Source organism: Mycena indigotica (assembly GCF_014461135.1).
Source record: "Mycena indigotica strain 171206Taipei chromosome Unknown Mind.scaff0005, whole genome shotgun sequence".
Classification (NCBI taxonomy): Eukaryota; Fungi; Basidiomycota; class Agaricomycetes; order Agaricales; family Mycenaceae; genus Mycena; species Mycena indigotica.
In genome coordinates this window covers 3,691,706-3,706,255 of record NW_023503004.1, presented here as the reverse complement: position 1 = coordinate 3,706,255, position 14,550 = coordinate 3,691,706, and the positions used below count along the sequence as shown (strand labels likewise).

Sequence of the window (14,550 nt, the reverse complement as noted above, 5' to 3'; positions counted from 1 at the left end):
CTGTTTCACTTGTTCATAATGCTCAGGTCGTTTTAGAGTATCCTTTGTACATTTTGGCACGCTCGGGTGTTATTTTCTTCTCCCCTCGAGATCTCGTTCCACACAATCGATGTCCTCTCGCAGCAAAACTTGCCCATTCGATTCGTCTGGTGACGCGTTTGATATCACATGACCGCGTCGAGCCCCGCAGAAAATAGGACGTTGCTGAACCTCAACGACTTTGGTGGCCTAACATGGCAGCCTGACTACCATTGTCTAGCATAGACGTGTTCAAATCTTCGTGCTGCAGCCGGGACTGTTGCGGGCGCACTCCAATTCTGTGTCTTGAAGTCTCCGCTCGTGTGCATGGCCATCGGCGTACTCGCAGTTGGGCGAGGCTGTTGTTGCTGGTAATACAAGTCCAGCATGTTTGATTGTGATGGCCCCGAATGAGTGATACTCTCGATCTCCATGCTACGCTGCGCGAGCGATCCGTGGCCAGTGAATGAGTACGGAAGGCCCATACTACGACTTCCGGGGCCTTCTGATTGTCCAGCATTGGAACTGGGCGAGTTTCTATGATTTCGGCGGGCGTTCAGCATGGCAAGGAATGAATTGACGTATACTGGTGAAGGAGTTGAGCCCTCACAAATAAAAATGGTGAAGCAAACATACAGCGCGTGAGGAGAAATGTGAGGGCGAGGAATATCAGATTATTGGGCATGAGAATGAACTGCGCAGAGAGTTAGCACGGGCTTTGAGCCGGGATAGGACACAAAATTCACCGCAATTAGCGTCGAGATGGAGCAGGCGCTGGTGAACACACCACAGGACAGCGAATATTGCATGAGGAGCGAAATGCGCGAATTGAGGACGCTGCCGATGCCTTTGCTTTTGCTCAGGTAGTAGCACATCGCTGCAGCAATAAGGAAGTCGATGGTGGTTGACGCAGCGAGCGAAGCCTCGACTGCCCACGAGATCGTTGTCGTATCAGCAAATGTTTCGAGCGTATAGGTCTCTGCGGCAGTAACGAGACCAATAGCAAACCCCCCGAGCACAACAGCAGCCTTCATAGATGAGCTCATTGTCAACAGTAAGCTACCGGTTTACACACCACGAGATAGCGGAGAACTCCGTTATGAAATCCGCTGACTAGCACAAGAGTTAAAGGGGTCAGCAGCAAGCTAGAACATTCATTCACGTACGCCTCCATACCCGGTAAGCATACAAGCTAATCAGGTCATTCAGTGCGAAGCCGGGTAGATTTATGGGACGCACGCCTGGACTATCATGACGATGACAACCTTGATAAGATGTGAGCAATCGCAAGATAAAGAGTACTAGGCGCGCACATTGATCAGAACGAGTAGCTGCGAAGAAATTTCTCAATGTTATTATCCTAGACGCTCGAGGTAAACTAACCTTCACAGACCTTTAAACAATTAAGCACAAAATAGAGTCAAGTTATAATGGAACCAAACACACCAGAGTACTCGTCGTAAACCGAAGAAGTTCCCAAAGCCGCGCACACTGTAATGGTAAAGGGCGGATATCGTCAAGCCAATGTGGAAGCCATCAAGTATCCAGAGCAAGGCAACTGCGATCTTCTGAAGAGGGCTGTCGTGTGGGTAGTAGTGGTAGTAATAGTAAACATGTTGTGTGGTCGAACCAAACAGCCTGTTCAAGTCTTGTTCAGCGTTTGCTATGAAAAAACGGAATGCAACGGACATTGCAGACACGACCACGCCTAGCAGAATAGCGCCCAAAGAATTGTCCAATGCCGGTGGGTGGGCCTGCGTAATAGGTGGGACGCCGGCCATTGGCCGAGAAAATCCGGGACCTGAGGGAAAAAGGGACGGAGCGCTGATCTCAAGCAACTTTTAAATAAGGGCCCGGGTTCGGGGATTGCATGGGTGCAATTATACCCACATGTTCCGGCGGTGTGTGTATATACGAAAGATTCATTGCTTCCCTTGGCATACGGAGTGCCGGCTGTTCCCGGTCTGGTGGCCACATAGTATAGTACCTCAGCTGAGGGCCATAGGACCTCTTCAAGCTGGCTGTCCAATAGCTGTCAGTTGGTTCAGCACATGTTAACGCATGATCAACTCATGTGAGGACGAAAATCACCTGTGGCAGCGGAACCAGTAAGTACGGGCTGAAGTTACATATGGTAGTAACATCGACGGCTGGATAGAAACAGCCAGAAAGGGCTAGTCGTAGTTCAAGAGTCCTGCATTTATCACACGATTATGGTGGGGAGAGGCTGAGAGGCAAATCAATGTTCCCATCACGCCATCAGAAAAGCTCAAGTGCTCAAGGACACAAAACGGCATTCGTGAATGCATTGGTAACGATACTCTGAATATGTAATTGAGTGGGACTAAAGGCGATCCAAATAAGTGTCGAGAGGAGGTACGCTTGGCTAAACGGAGAATTTCAGTTTGAGGACCATAAAAGGGAGCAGCAAGTCAACTCACATTCAGACCTTTGCGCGTCCTTATCTTGGTGACTATCTCTTCGGCACGGCTTCCCTTGTCCAGCGCAGCTGTTGTGAACTGATAAGTCATAATGTAAACGGGAAGTCTATGGCTTACACCCTGGTACCGCTGCCCAATGGTCGAATATACTCTGAGGGAAGGCTTGACCTCCTGTTGCTTGACGGAGAGCCGAACTAAGCCCAAACGACTCGCTCACTGGTACGTGGGCTTTTATCGTGCATAAGGCAGATGTCCCACGCTGCTCCTCGCTGAACACTTGGGCACGCCGCATACTCAAAACGCTGTACACGCCACCGATAGCGGTATTCGGACATTGGATCTCGACTGAAAAGATAGTGATTAAGTTGACTCTGCGGTTCGAGAAGTATGTCTTACCGAGGAAGATAGGCTCGTGAAGGACTGGTTGTGCGAGAAGCGAGGCTGCGTTGACCACACGTCTCATTGTCTGCAGTATCTGACCACTACCACGATGGATTGCATCTGGATGGAGCTAATAGAAAATGGATATTTTGTGAGAAGAACAATCGAGAAGTCACTTACCATGACATCGACAACATTGAGTCTTGTTCCTCGCATCGGTTCTTCAGCCAACACCCCGGCTTTGGTCGCCCACTGTAGACCTGCAACACACGAATCTTTGATCTCGTTCATGTATTGAACGCCTTTCGTTGTGTCCACAAGCACATTAGCACCATTGCCCTCTGGGCCAAACGCCCAAATGCGGCGGGCTTCGGTGACATCCCATCCATGCTCATCGGCAAGTATACGAGCACGTGACTTGGGATCGTCTTGCGCGCTAATGGTGCCGTTTTCAATCGCGGAAGTAAGAGTCTCGCCCAGTGGTGCGGCGGTGAGGTACAAGCGATTGTGTTTGTTGGGGGATTTGGCTAGAGCGGGCGACGAAGAGACGGCGCTGACACTCTCGCGGTAAGGAACAATCGGTTGAGAGACCTTGAGAGGAACGCCTGCGAGGTCACCGAGATCCTGAAGAAGTATCAGTAACAGACAACTGTTTATAGAGGCAGAACCAACTTTGATCACAATCTCGAGATGAAGCTCCCCAGCAGCTGCTACAATATGTTCCCCAGATTCCGAAAGCCTTGTCTGGGCGACCGAGTCAACTTTTGAAAGTCGTTTCAAACCCTCGACAAGTCTGGGTAAGTCTGCAGGGCTCTGAACCTCGACGGCAACTTCAACCACCGGCGCCACATCGAACCGCATGCCTCGGATATTGTGGGCGGTTAGGGAAGTTGTCAGGGTGGCGCTCTTCAGCACGTACTCGTCGATACCCACAAGACCTACGATGTTGCCCGCCGGACAATCGGCAAGAGGCTGAATATGGCGGCCCATCATCAAGACAACCCGTTGGATTGACTTGCCGACAAACAAGTCTTCCTTGTCCTTCTTCCCGCCTCCACCAGAGCCAGGTATGTAGTGAGGTCCTTGAATGCGGACTGTCTGACCCGTTCGGACTGTCCCAGAGAAAACACGGCCAAACGCGTAGAATCGACCGCGCTCTGACGTTGGGACCATCTTGGAAACAAAGAGCACTAATGGACCCGATGCATCACAATCGCGGATACCCAATGCGGATTCGTCATCAGGGGGGCCTTCGTAGAGCATTGGCGCTCGATAGCGTTGGGCGACAACGGGGGAAGGTAGATGCAGCACGATCATACTGAGGAGAGCATCGCCTGCAGGCAGATACTTTTGCATTACTGTTTTCAGAAGATCTTTGCCAAAGAGTTGGCGCTCTTTTGTCGAAAGAGTGATCTCAAGACGGTCGAGTATTGGGCCAATTCCAGAAGGGTCTTGAGTGCCTCCGGCGCCGAGAATAGCGTCGAAGATTTTGTATATCGGATCCAGCACAAGTCGGTTGAACACACGCTCCAGGGGTGCCCCATCTGCATCCGTCGATTTGCTGGTGAACTTGTTTGTTGTCGGGTTATAATAGTTGTCGCCCCACAGGCGGGAAAGCATCTTGTTCTCGTCAACACCGAACTTGCGCGCATAACGAGCGGCTAATTGTCGAAGCGTGAAACCCCATCCCTGCAATCCTGACGCAAAAGCTACCGTTCCTTGTTCGGGTGATACTTGAACATCTCCCAGAGCAGGATCGTTGTACATAGCGATGACAGCATTGACGGACTCGATGGTCCGGCAGAAAGACTGGTAAAGCTCTTCCTTAGAGAGCTTCAGCTCTTGAAGCGCGCGGTCGACTTTGTTGATCACCACAACGGGTTTGATACGCTCGGTGAGGGCTTGTCGGAGAACGGTCTCGGTTTGAACGCAGACTCCATCGATGGTGTCGACAACAACAAGAGCGCCGTCGGTAACACGAAGAGCGGCGGTGACTTCAGAAGAGAAGTCGACATGACCAGGACTCTGTGGATAAAAATTGAGCGCCAGGAACCCCGGGTTCAACTAACACACACATCGATAAGATTGATGAGAAACTCGGATCCAGCAGTTTGTTGCGCCACAGCCTTGAGCTCTGCCTCGGGCAGCTGGAAATAGCTGAGGACAGGGTGAGTAATATTACCACTATGCGAAAGAAAACCAACATTGATATGGCTGTGGACTTTATAGTTATACCCCTTTCTTGTTCATCGGGACGGGTGTCCATTTGACGAGAAGCCTGAGAGGTAATGCCACCCTTGTTCAAGAGGGTATCAGTAAGAGTAGTTTTTCCATGGTCGACTGTATTTCTCTGAGTACCAATGTCAAAGCAGCGAAACATGGTGTACCGTGCGCAATAACAGTGATATTTCTGAGATTTGTAGCCTTGTCCATCAAGGCACGCATTTGTTCAGCGGTAAATTTTCTGCATAGTGTTTTAGCAAGATTACGCGAGTTGCGCTGCACTAAACTTACACCATCTCGAAAATTTCGCAGTGCGAATAGGGCTCTCAGGAGAAGCCTGTTGCTTATATGCAATCCCTAGGAGGGGCGGAGCCGATCCAACTGAGGCACTGTTCGGTGCCGCCAAAGGTGACCTGAGTCAAATGACAAGCAGCGGCAACGAGTAGATTTCACAATGGGAGGGTCGCTTGAACACGGTCACGGATGGCCTTGTCGAGGAACTGGCGTGGGAAGGAGGTAGTTTCCTACAGTAAGAGGCATATCTGTCGGAGACAAAATGAACGGCGACTTGAGAGGAATTGTGGGTTTGATGACTAACTCCATCAACCGTGGTTACTCAATTTGAAACCTAATGTCAGCCTAATTCGATCTGCTTCTTGTTTGAAAGCCTTTGAACGCTCATCGTGAAATCCATCTCTTTCTTCCATGCCTCATCTACAACCAAGGCTTGAATTTGAACAGTAGCCACCGACCGATACACATAGGAGTTTCTATCACCGTAACGCAGCAACACAAATCTGCTTCCGCAATGCTACATAACGACCGAGGAAAGTTGGGCTTGGATCTTTTACGGCTTCTTCTTTACTCAAGGAAGCCGCCCTCCTCCCACTCTCACTTCAAGTCTCTACATTCATTTTTTCGGCCTATTCATTCTCGTAGAATTGCGTCGGGCCCGGCTTCCCGCCAATGTCGACCCCTGATACTGGCCAGCTTCAGCCTGGACTTACCCAGTCCCTCGCTGCCATCTCGCGACCAGTCGTAACAACCATGATGGCGGTAGTGGTGCTTGAAACATTGTTGTTTGGGATCTTTGTGGTTTTGCTAGTCACGCACACGTGGCTGCGTCTTCAATATCGTTCCAAGGAGGGAAGCCCTGGATGGAGAGCGTCGCCGCTTATGCTCACGTCGCTGGCGATATTTTCTCTGTGCGCATTGGTATGTCCACAACGAACTTGTCTCGTTGCTTTTGATGATTTTTCTGGATTTCGAAAGCATTGGTCTTTGACTATTGTCGCGTTCTTCTTTGGATTTCTCAACGGAACGGGTAGCTTAGGTCTACTCGGCTTGATGCTTTTCTACTTCCAAAAGATGAAGATGGTCGTAGCAGTGCGAGGTGTCCTCACTGTTTTGACGATTCTCGTTGGATACATCGCCCTCGTGAGCCCATACTCACACAAACTCGACTCGATCCGAGCTTTCCATGCAGATTTATCGAACTTGGGTTATCTGGAATCGTGACATCCGGGTAGCAGTGTTTCCTATCGCATTATGGCTTGGCCAGCTAGGTGTGTTGTCGCATTTCGCTTGTTATCTATTCCAAATGCACCCACGCAGGAATGGGTGCGGCAATAGCGGTCCTGACCTTCCGCAATAGGGATAACATACTCACGCTTTTCAACAACTCCGTCTTCACTGCCAATTGGGTTCTCATGCTTTGGTGAGTTTGCAGTTGGCACACAGAAGTTGATGATAATTGGTGTCAAGCACGAATCTATATTGCACCCTTTTCACTGCATGGAAAATATGGATCACCTGTCGACCGATAGGTGGTTCAAGAGCCAAGATGTTTATGGTTGGTCCAGTCTTGAAAATGCAACGATTGTTCACACACTCCAGGCCGTCCTTGCGGTTTTGCTCGAGAGTTACGCGATCCTGGCGTATGTTCTACCGTTCATGTTGTGAGAAACGCATCTGAATCCTTGGCAGGGCATGGCTTGTGCTTTTTATCGTAACACACCAAACTCGTTCTGTTATCGAGCTCGCAGCCGTCAATCTGACCCCACAGATTATTGGGATCGTGAACACTCTCATTCTTATCCGTGTAGGCCTTCAACGCCCTCCTCCGCAAGCAACAACCAGAGAATTGGTGTTAACCACCATGGCATCGATGGGGGAGGTAGATAGTAGAGTTACAGTGCTGGAAAGTAAATGGCTCTGAACAAACTTGAACCGATTGAAACATCGGAACAACCAATATCCAATTATTTGAAAAGCATGCGAATCTCGCCGAACTCACGGAGGGCGGGTTCCTCCTAACGTTGGCTCAAAATGGTTTAGCGGACGGTTGAATGGGAGTCGGGGATAGAACGTGTCATGTGCTTGACATCCCACCACCATTATCATCGTCTAGACTTTCGTTCGTAGGGGAACGGCTCGAGGGGTTGATCGCTGTCGAAATGGGCGGCAGTCCGTTGAGCGGAGTAAACCGGGGTTAATGCGGGGCTCGTTCTAGATTCTGGGGTAAAATATAACGCTGTCAACGCTAGTTTCTTGGTCTATATAAAGGGAAGCCTTGTGACCTGCGCCCTCGCTCTTGTTTTCTGTCATCCACCATGTCTACAGAAGAAACTCCGGCCGTGAAAACGTACCCCGTTGCCCCACGTTTGCAGGCGACACCAACTCCCCATATTGGTCCCGATCTTGACGCCTATCGTGCTGCCCACAAGGGATCAGTTGGCGAAGGCAGCGATGAGTGGTGGGGAGAGGTTCGTCTTCCCTTCTCCCCACATATCTGAATCGAACTGACGATCTCCTTTCTTCTCTTCTCTTTCGACGCGCTCATTATCGCATCGTCACGTCACATCCCTCTTTCTCCTCTTACCTCTATCGATGTCTCCAGAAAGCACGCGAGCTTCTCTATTGGGACCGCCCATTCAAGACGATTCGTAGTGGTGGATTTGCAACAGGAGACATTGCTTGGTTCCCCGAGGGTGGATTGAATGTTTCTTACAACGCCGTTGACCGTTGGGCATTCGAGGATCCAGACCGTGTAAGTTGACTATAGTATCTATTGATTCACCTCGCTTAGTAAAGTGAACAGATTGCCATTATCTATGAAGCGGACGAGCCAGATGGTGGTTGCTCTATCACCTACGGAGAACTGCTTCGCCAAGTTTCCAGCCTCGCAAATGTTCTTTCCACTACTTTTGGTGTGAGACCAGGGGACACAGTATCAATCTATCTTCCCACCACTTGGCATGCAGCTGTCGCCCTTTTGGCTTGCGCTCGCATCGGGGCCATTCATTCCGTTGTCTTCGCTGGTTTCTCGGCTGAGGCTTTGAGAGACCGTATCAATGACTGTCAAAGTCGCGTTCTCATCACCTGCGATGAAGGTCGCCGTGGAGGAAAAGCAATCGCGACCAAGGCCATCGCAGATGCCGCTCTGGAGGCTTGTCATGGTATTGTTGAGCACGTTTTGGTGTTGAAGCGAACGGGCGGCAAGATCAATTGGACCGAGGGCCGTGATCGTTGGTGGGACGAAGAAATGGCCAAAGTACCGAAATACTGCCCTCCTCGGGTGATGAGTGCAGAGGACCCACTCTTCATTCTATATGTACGTCAATCGCTCGTCATAAAATCTCCAACTGAATCATCGTATTAATAGACTTCTGGTTCAACCGGAAAGCCCAAGGGTGTCGTCCACACTTCCGGTGGATATGCTCTTTGCGCGGCACTTACTGTCAAATACGTCTTCGACGTTCACAAGGGTGATCGCTTTGCCTGCATGGCTGATGTTGGTTGGATTACTGGCCACACGTCCGTCTTCCCTCTTCCTTTCCTGATTGCTCTAACAACCCGACAGATATATTGTTTATGGGCCACTACTAAACGGTGTCACGACTCTGATGTTTGAGAGCACGCCCGTTTATCCTACTCCGGCCCGCTACTGGGAAGTCGTTGCGAAGCACAAGCTCACGCAGTTCTACAATTCTCCAACTGCTATTCGGTTGCTTCGACGGTACCCCTGTCTTTCATCCTTCTCTTCCATTCTCACATGTACTTTTTTTAGTCTCGGCGCCCACCACGTCGAGCCCCATGACCTCTCTTCTCTTCGGGTTCTCGGATCCGTTGGCGAGCCAATCAATCCCGAAGCCTGGGAGTGGTATCACGAACACGCTGGCCGCGGGCAGTGCGCGATTGTCGACACATTTTGGTACATTCACTCTATCACTCGCAGACTATGATGACAACTTTTTCAGGCAAACAGAGACGGGCTCCATTGTCCTCACTCCTTTCCCCGGCGCCGTACCCACCAAACCTGGAAGTGCTACTGTCGCCTTCTTTGGGCATGAACCCGTTATTCTCGATGCGATGAGCGGCACGGTGTGTTGATGATGCTCTGTTTTGTCGCAACGCTCAACTTTGCACAGCCACTGGAAGGCAACAATGTGGAAGGTGTTCTCGCATTAGGAACGCCGTGGCCTTCGATTGCTCGCACGATCTGGCGTGACCATGCTCGTTACCTCGACACGTACATGAAGCCATATCCTGGTCTGTTCTACACAGGCGATGGTGCTGCTCGTGATGAGGACGGTTACATTTGGATCAAGGGCCGTGTTGATGGTGGGTCTCTCTCTTACTTTCACAACCGTGCAAACCGACCGCTTCTGCTCTGCAGATGTTATCAATGTCTCTGGCCACCGATTATCGACTGCCGAGATAGAAAGTGCTCTCATCATGCACAAGGGCGTCGCTGAAACCGCTGGTGTGTTGATTCCGTTGATGGCACACCTGTCCGAACAACTCAACTTCTCACAGTCATTGGTACTGCGGATGAATTGACGGGTCAAGCTGTTTATTCTTTTGTTACGCTCAAACCGTGCGTATCTAGAGATCATCTTTTTGTAGGATCTTCTGACATGTCTGGACAGAGAATTCAGCTACGATTCTGGTAACGAGGCCGGTCTCGTTAAGGAACTTGTCCTCCAGGTCCGCAAGGTCATCGGACCATTTGCTGCACCAAAGAAGATCTACATTGTCCCAGACTTGCCCAAAACGCGTTCGGGAAAGGTACACAATTTGCTGCCTTGTGGACAATCACTGACCATTCAGATTATGCGTCGTATCATGCGCAAAATTGTCGCAGGCGAGGGCGACCAACTTGGGGATCTCAGTACCATCGCTGAACCCAGCACGGTGGACGCGATCAAGCAGAAGGTTGCAGAAGGCAACGCTTGAATGGAAATTGGTATCATAAGGGAATAAAGGATCTTATTGTATGAATACGCTATGGCTGGACTCCTTGCTGCTAGTAGTATTTATCTATGTACCTTGTAGACTTGAACTGAATGTATATACGCTGGCATTTCTCGGGCCGACGGGCCGAAGTGATTCGATCAATGATGAAGGAACTTCATTCATGTATAGTTGACCAAATATCAACAAAACAGTGTTATTATTGCCAGTTCTTTCCTTTCCCTATCGCGAAAATAAGTTACTGTCCGCCCAGCTGATCTGGAGTGAGTGCATCATAAGTGGGACAGAGTTGGTCCCAGGCAGCTATATAGTTCACAATCAATCAGTTTGTGACTGATATGGTAGTGCAATTCTACGTACCGGGGTGCACCGAGTGCTGGATTGTGTTGGTATCTTCGGCAAATACGATTGCAAGACCACTGAAAAAATCACATTCAAATATGGTCTGGAGAAGAGAAACAACAACACACATTTCGAGGTGGAAGTCGATGTGGCAGTGGAGGAACCATCTAAGAAAATGTTGAGAGCTTGACAATCTAAGCAACGGCAGGTACGAACGGTCCAGCATTGTCGGTTTGCTATATGACATACGGCTGTTAGTTCAACGTCGCTACTTTGGGAGTTGGGCACTGACAAAGCGGATTGTGGTGTTGTCCGTCGTGGAAAGACCCGTGCTCACGACATCACGAACGACGGGGTTGTTGTAATTGTAATCGCTGCTACCCGCACTACGCACGACCCAGAAGTTATGGCCGTGCAAATGGAAGGGGTGGGGGGCGCCCGTTGTACCCCCAGGAATCGATACCTCGATAACTGAATTGGGAGGGAGTGGATAGACACTACCCGTAGGTAGCAGCTCCTGCGCTGTATGCGCGCCGCTGAGGATTTGCAAAAGCACTGGAGCGGTGGGTGGGATAAACTCGGCGCCATTAATAGTGAACTTGAGCGACGTGAAGTTCAGAGCGATGACCAAGTTCATAGCGACATCAGCACCACCAGCAAACGGATTGCCGGGCACAGGAGAGGGTACGCTCGGATGGAGATCGGTTTCGACGAGAGGGATGATCGATGTGGTCACAGGGGTAGACGGGTCTTCAATCGGGGCCCCAGAATAGCGCAAGATTGCACTGTTGATACCGTTGTCGAAGCCTGCAGTGCCTGCATTGGCGACAGTGCGAATCCAGTAATTGCTGATATTTTGATTCGCGTTGAGAACGAATGAGTACCGTTGTCCAGCGTCTATAACATCATGAGGAACTTGTAACTTCCAAGGTAAGAAAAAATCTACATATTTGAATTGAGTCGACGACCAACGGAGCATGGTTTACACCATCGACCTCAATGACAGTCATGTTATGGCCGTCGATGGAGAAGATAAAGTTTGGATCTTAAGGGAAGGCAAGTCAATAGAGCAGCTACAGAAATCGGCCGACTGACCGCATGATACAGACACAAGCCGGAAACGGTAGCGTTGGCCGTGTGTCACAGAAATGACGGCCAATTGGGAGGTGGGCTTCAATGAACGGGGTCAGTATCAGGTGGTGAAGCCTTCTTGAGCCTTACTCCGCCAGCATATCGTCCCAGGCCATTGATCAGTGTCGAGACCAGTGTCTAGCAGGAATTTAGCGGATGCACAGTGTGGATCACTCGTGCGACGTGCCGGAACGAGACCGAGGGTGTGAACCGGTGCGTGGTACCTGTCTCAAATCAGTTTTATCTCAACGGAGAAGGCTTCAACAAGTACCAGTCTTGGAGAGTAATAACGGTGTCCTCTGTGGTGCAGTGAGTTAGAGTTAAGCAAAACAGGACTAAGTAGCAAACCATTGTCGACGTCTGATTGATTTGAGCAATACCAATACCAAATAAATTACTGCAAGGTCCCAACCTGGAACGGCAGCTCCCGTAACTACTTACATAGAGTACCAATGTAAGCTACGGATGTCAACGACTTCCACCGTTGTGAACAGGCAGTCATACCAGTTCGCATTCTGCCGTCTCGCAGTTTCCGTTCGAAGACACGAAAAGCAATAATATGAAATTTTACCAGGCGCCACGCATACACCTGCCAGACTATGCACCATAAGACTATCATCTGAGTACCCCTCCCCCAAAATCCGCTACATACGCGGGAGGTAGCCACAGTGGTGTCTCTCCATACAAATCCATGACCTGTTTGGTGAAGCGCGCCACACGAGAGATGATTTCCCACCTCTTCTCAATCATTTGACTGTGCAGCAGTGCACGCAACACCTCCACCGCGGGGCCTTTGGACAACTCTCGGAAATCGGGCCAGTTGGTCATGATATCATGCAAGAACTCCGCTCGCATCTCGACTAGCTCAGCACTCCCCTGACACACGAGCAGGGCGTGAGCCTCATCTTCCACAGCTTGTAGGCAAAGTCGGCACAGTCGCCAGTGGCGGGACACAGTCTTCCACGGTCCCCCTCCTCGGCGCAACCTCTCCACCGCCAACTCATGATCTGAGAGCATAAGACGGACCAGCGCTGTGCGACTCTCGGCGTTCACAATACGCAAGTAATCCCGCCGAAGCAGCACCACTTCCATACTCCTTCCGCGTGACACCATTTCCCGCCGACCCTTCAGGAAGTCAGTCTTCACCAGGCCGTAAATTTCGCCTTGGAGCCACAAGTTGCAGAGCGACGTGACGTTTGCTATCACCCTGTCCAGCGTCTTCTCGGATAGCAGGTCCTCCCATTCCAACTCCAACCCCATCGGCAGGCTCCGTAGCACGTCACGTAGGTCTCCTGCCCAGCCTGAGTAGCCGTCCCGAGCAAGAGCAATCGAATCTTGATATGCCCGGCCAGCCAAGCTGATATCCTCTGACTCTGACCACTTCACAAGATATTTGGCATATCCGAGCGCAAGCAGAACCCGACGGTAGCGGATAGGCATCACCCCAGTCTCTGTGAATAACCCTGCCACCACTGAGCGTGCAGACAAGCGCAGGAGGCGACGGAGGAAGTGAACCTGAACCTTCTCTAGATGCTCATAGTCTGTTCTTCCCACATCCAAGACCACGTCACACCCCGAGATGAGATGAGGGTCAACCCTGGCCATGTACAACCGCAACCCTGTCGCCGGGTTCCATTTTCCGACATGACGTTCAGCTGCAAACGACACACGCGTCATCATTAAGGCTTTCGATGCTTTTAAACAATACTGTTTTCGAAAGATTTGACGTTCAGTGGATTCGAAGTAGACACCGATGAACTTGTATTCCGTGACAAACTTGATTCGTTCGCTGCCAATGTACAGCGGCGGGAAGGCCCGAACCGGAGCACCCAAGGACATAGCTGCAGTCTTCAAGACACTGATAGTTGCAAAGCTAAAGCCCGACCACTTCTTCACAAAGTCCAAGCGACGTTGACCTCCCGAACCTGTTGTGGATGAAAGGGCCAAGTCATCCGCATGCGCAATAAAGCAGATAGGCACCCCATCGAGTTCAATGTCGTCGTCATCCGGTGGGAAAACCAGATCTGCAAAGTAACGGTTCCACATTCCCGGGGACCCCGTGTCTCCAGTAAGCACACCAATTAACGATTTGAACCTCTCAGAGAACACTCCTCCGTGTCGACACACATACTCCATGCGTGCATACAGCATGCGCAACCAGTCAAAAAGAGGGCCGCCTGCGCCAGCTCGCCACAATTTCAGCCAGAGGGTCGGCAGGTCTGTAGCCGGGAAGGCATTCTTGAGGTCTACAAAGACAACAAACAGCGGTTTATTGATTGCGCGCGCCCTCTCGACTCGGATCATGCATCGAAGGATGAAAGGGTTATTGCTAGTTCGGCGTCCTTTCCGGAAGCCATTCTGGTTCGGGGGTATGAGATTAATATCTGTTGACCATTCCTCGAAGCGAGCGTCCATGAGATCTGTGGCCACCTTTAGCAGACAACACTCCAGTCCAATCAGGCGATATGATGCAGGATCAGTAGCCGATTTGCCTTGTTTCAAAACCCCAATGAGGATTGTTGTTAGCCAATCTCGCGGCATACCCAGTCCATCGACGCAAGCCTAGGTGAGTTTAGTCAGGCGCACCCAACTATGAGTGTCAACATGCCTGAAATAATGTCACCAGGACGTCATTTGGGATGTCCAGCAACTGGGAATACTTTATTCCATCGACACTGACGAGCCTCGGAGGCTCATCAGCATCGATTAGTCAGCATTGATCCGGATAGGCCGTCCTTCCGGACTCCTTTAGTTCATC

The 14,550-nt window shown here is 50.6% G+C and overlaps 5 protein-coding genes across 5 annotated transcripts; 2 read left to right on the top strand and 3 right to left on the bottom strand.

Moving 5' to 3' along the window:
- Positions 1-245: 245 nt before the first annotated feature.
- On the bottom strand, positions 246-1,799 carry MIND_00625100 (NAD(P)-binding protein; the record flags this gene model as incomplete). Its single annotated transcript, XM_037362995.1, has 9 exons — positions 246-604; positions 655-712; positions 765-1,046; positions 1,094-1,131; positions 1,185-1,210; positions 1,258-1,283; positions 1,332-1,349; positions 1,402-1,411; positions 1,456-1,799. 9 exons carry the CDS (start codon positions 1,797-1,799, stop codon positions 246-248), a joined length of 1,161 nt encoding a protein of 386 aa, XP_037220916.1.
- A 563-nt stretch (positions 1,800-2,362) lies between these two features.
- On the bottom strand, positions 2,363-5,359 carry MIND_00625000 (Elongation factor; the record flags this gene model as incomplete). The annotated part of the gene is made up of 10 exons (XM_037362994.1): positions 2,363-2,404; positions 2,460-2,527; positions 2,577-2,804; positions 2,856-2,970; positions 3,021-3,464; positions 3,513-4,865; positions 4,916-4,997; positions 5,045-5,180; positions 5,228-5,304; positions 5,355-5,359. 10 exons carry the CDS (start codon positions 5,357-5,359, stop codon positions 2,363-2,365), a joined length of 2,550 nt encoding a protein of 849 aa, XP_037220915.1.
- Positions 5,360-6,029: 670 nt separating this feature from the next.
- Positions 6,030-7,281, top strand: MIND_00624900 (uncharacterized protein; the record flags this gene model as incomplete). Its single annotated transcript, XM_037362993.1, has 7 exons — positions 6,030-6,278; positions 6,336-6,500; positions 6,550-6,628; positions 6,678-6,780; positions 6,828-6,915; positions 6,960-7,000; positions 7,050-7,281. 7 exons carry the CDS (start codon positions 6,030-6,032, stop codon positions 7,279-7,281), a joined length of 957 nt encoding a protein of 318 aa, XP_037220914.1.
- Positions 7,282-7,675: 394 nt separating this feature from the next.
- Positions 7,676-10,301, top strand: MIND_00624800 (Acetyl-coenzyme A synthetase; the record flags this gene model as incomplete). Its single annotated transcript, XM_037362992.1, has 12 exons — positions 7,676-7,828; positions 7,963-8,112; positions 8,164-8,676; positions 8,728-8,879; positions 8,926-9,081; positions 9,133-9,276; positions 9,323-9,446; positions 9,494-9,686; positions 9,742-9,828; positions 9,882-9,942; positions 9,995-10,133; positions 10,176-10,301. The coding sequence occupies 12 exons, from the start codon at positions 7,676-7,678 to the stop codon at positions 10,299-10,301; spliced, it is 1,998 nt and encodes a 665-aa protein (XP_037220913.1).
- A 256-nt stretch (positions 10,302-10,557) lies between these two features.
- On the bottom strand, positions 10,558-12,143 carry MIND_00624700 (Multicopper oxidase; the record flags this gene model as incomplete). Its single annotated transcript, XM_037362991.1, has 11 exons — positions 10,558-10,622; positions 10,680-10,738; positions 10,790-10,828; positions 10,878-10,897; positions 10,954-11,558; positions 11,608-11,706; positions 11,757-11,832; positions 11,883-11,930; positions 11,976-12,016; positions 12,064-12,091; positions 12,141-12,143. 11 exons carry the CDS (start codon positions 12,141-12,143, stop codon positions 10,558-10,560), a joined length of 1,083 nt encoding a protein of 360 aa, XP_037220912.1.
- Positions 12,144-14,550: the final 2,407 nt, after the last annotated feature.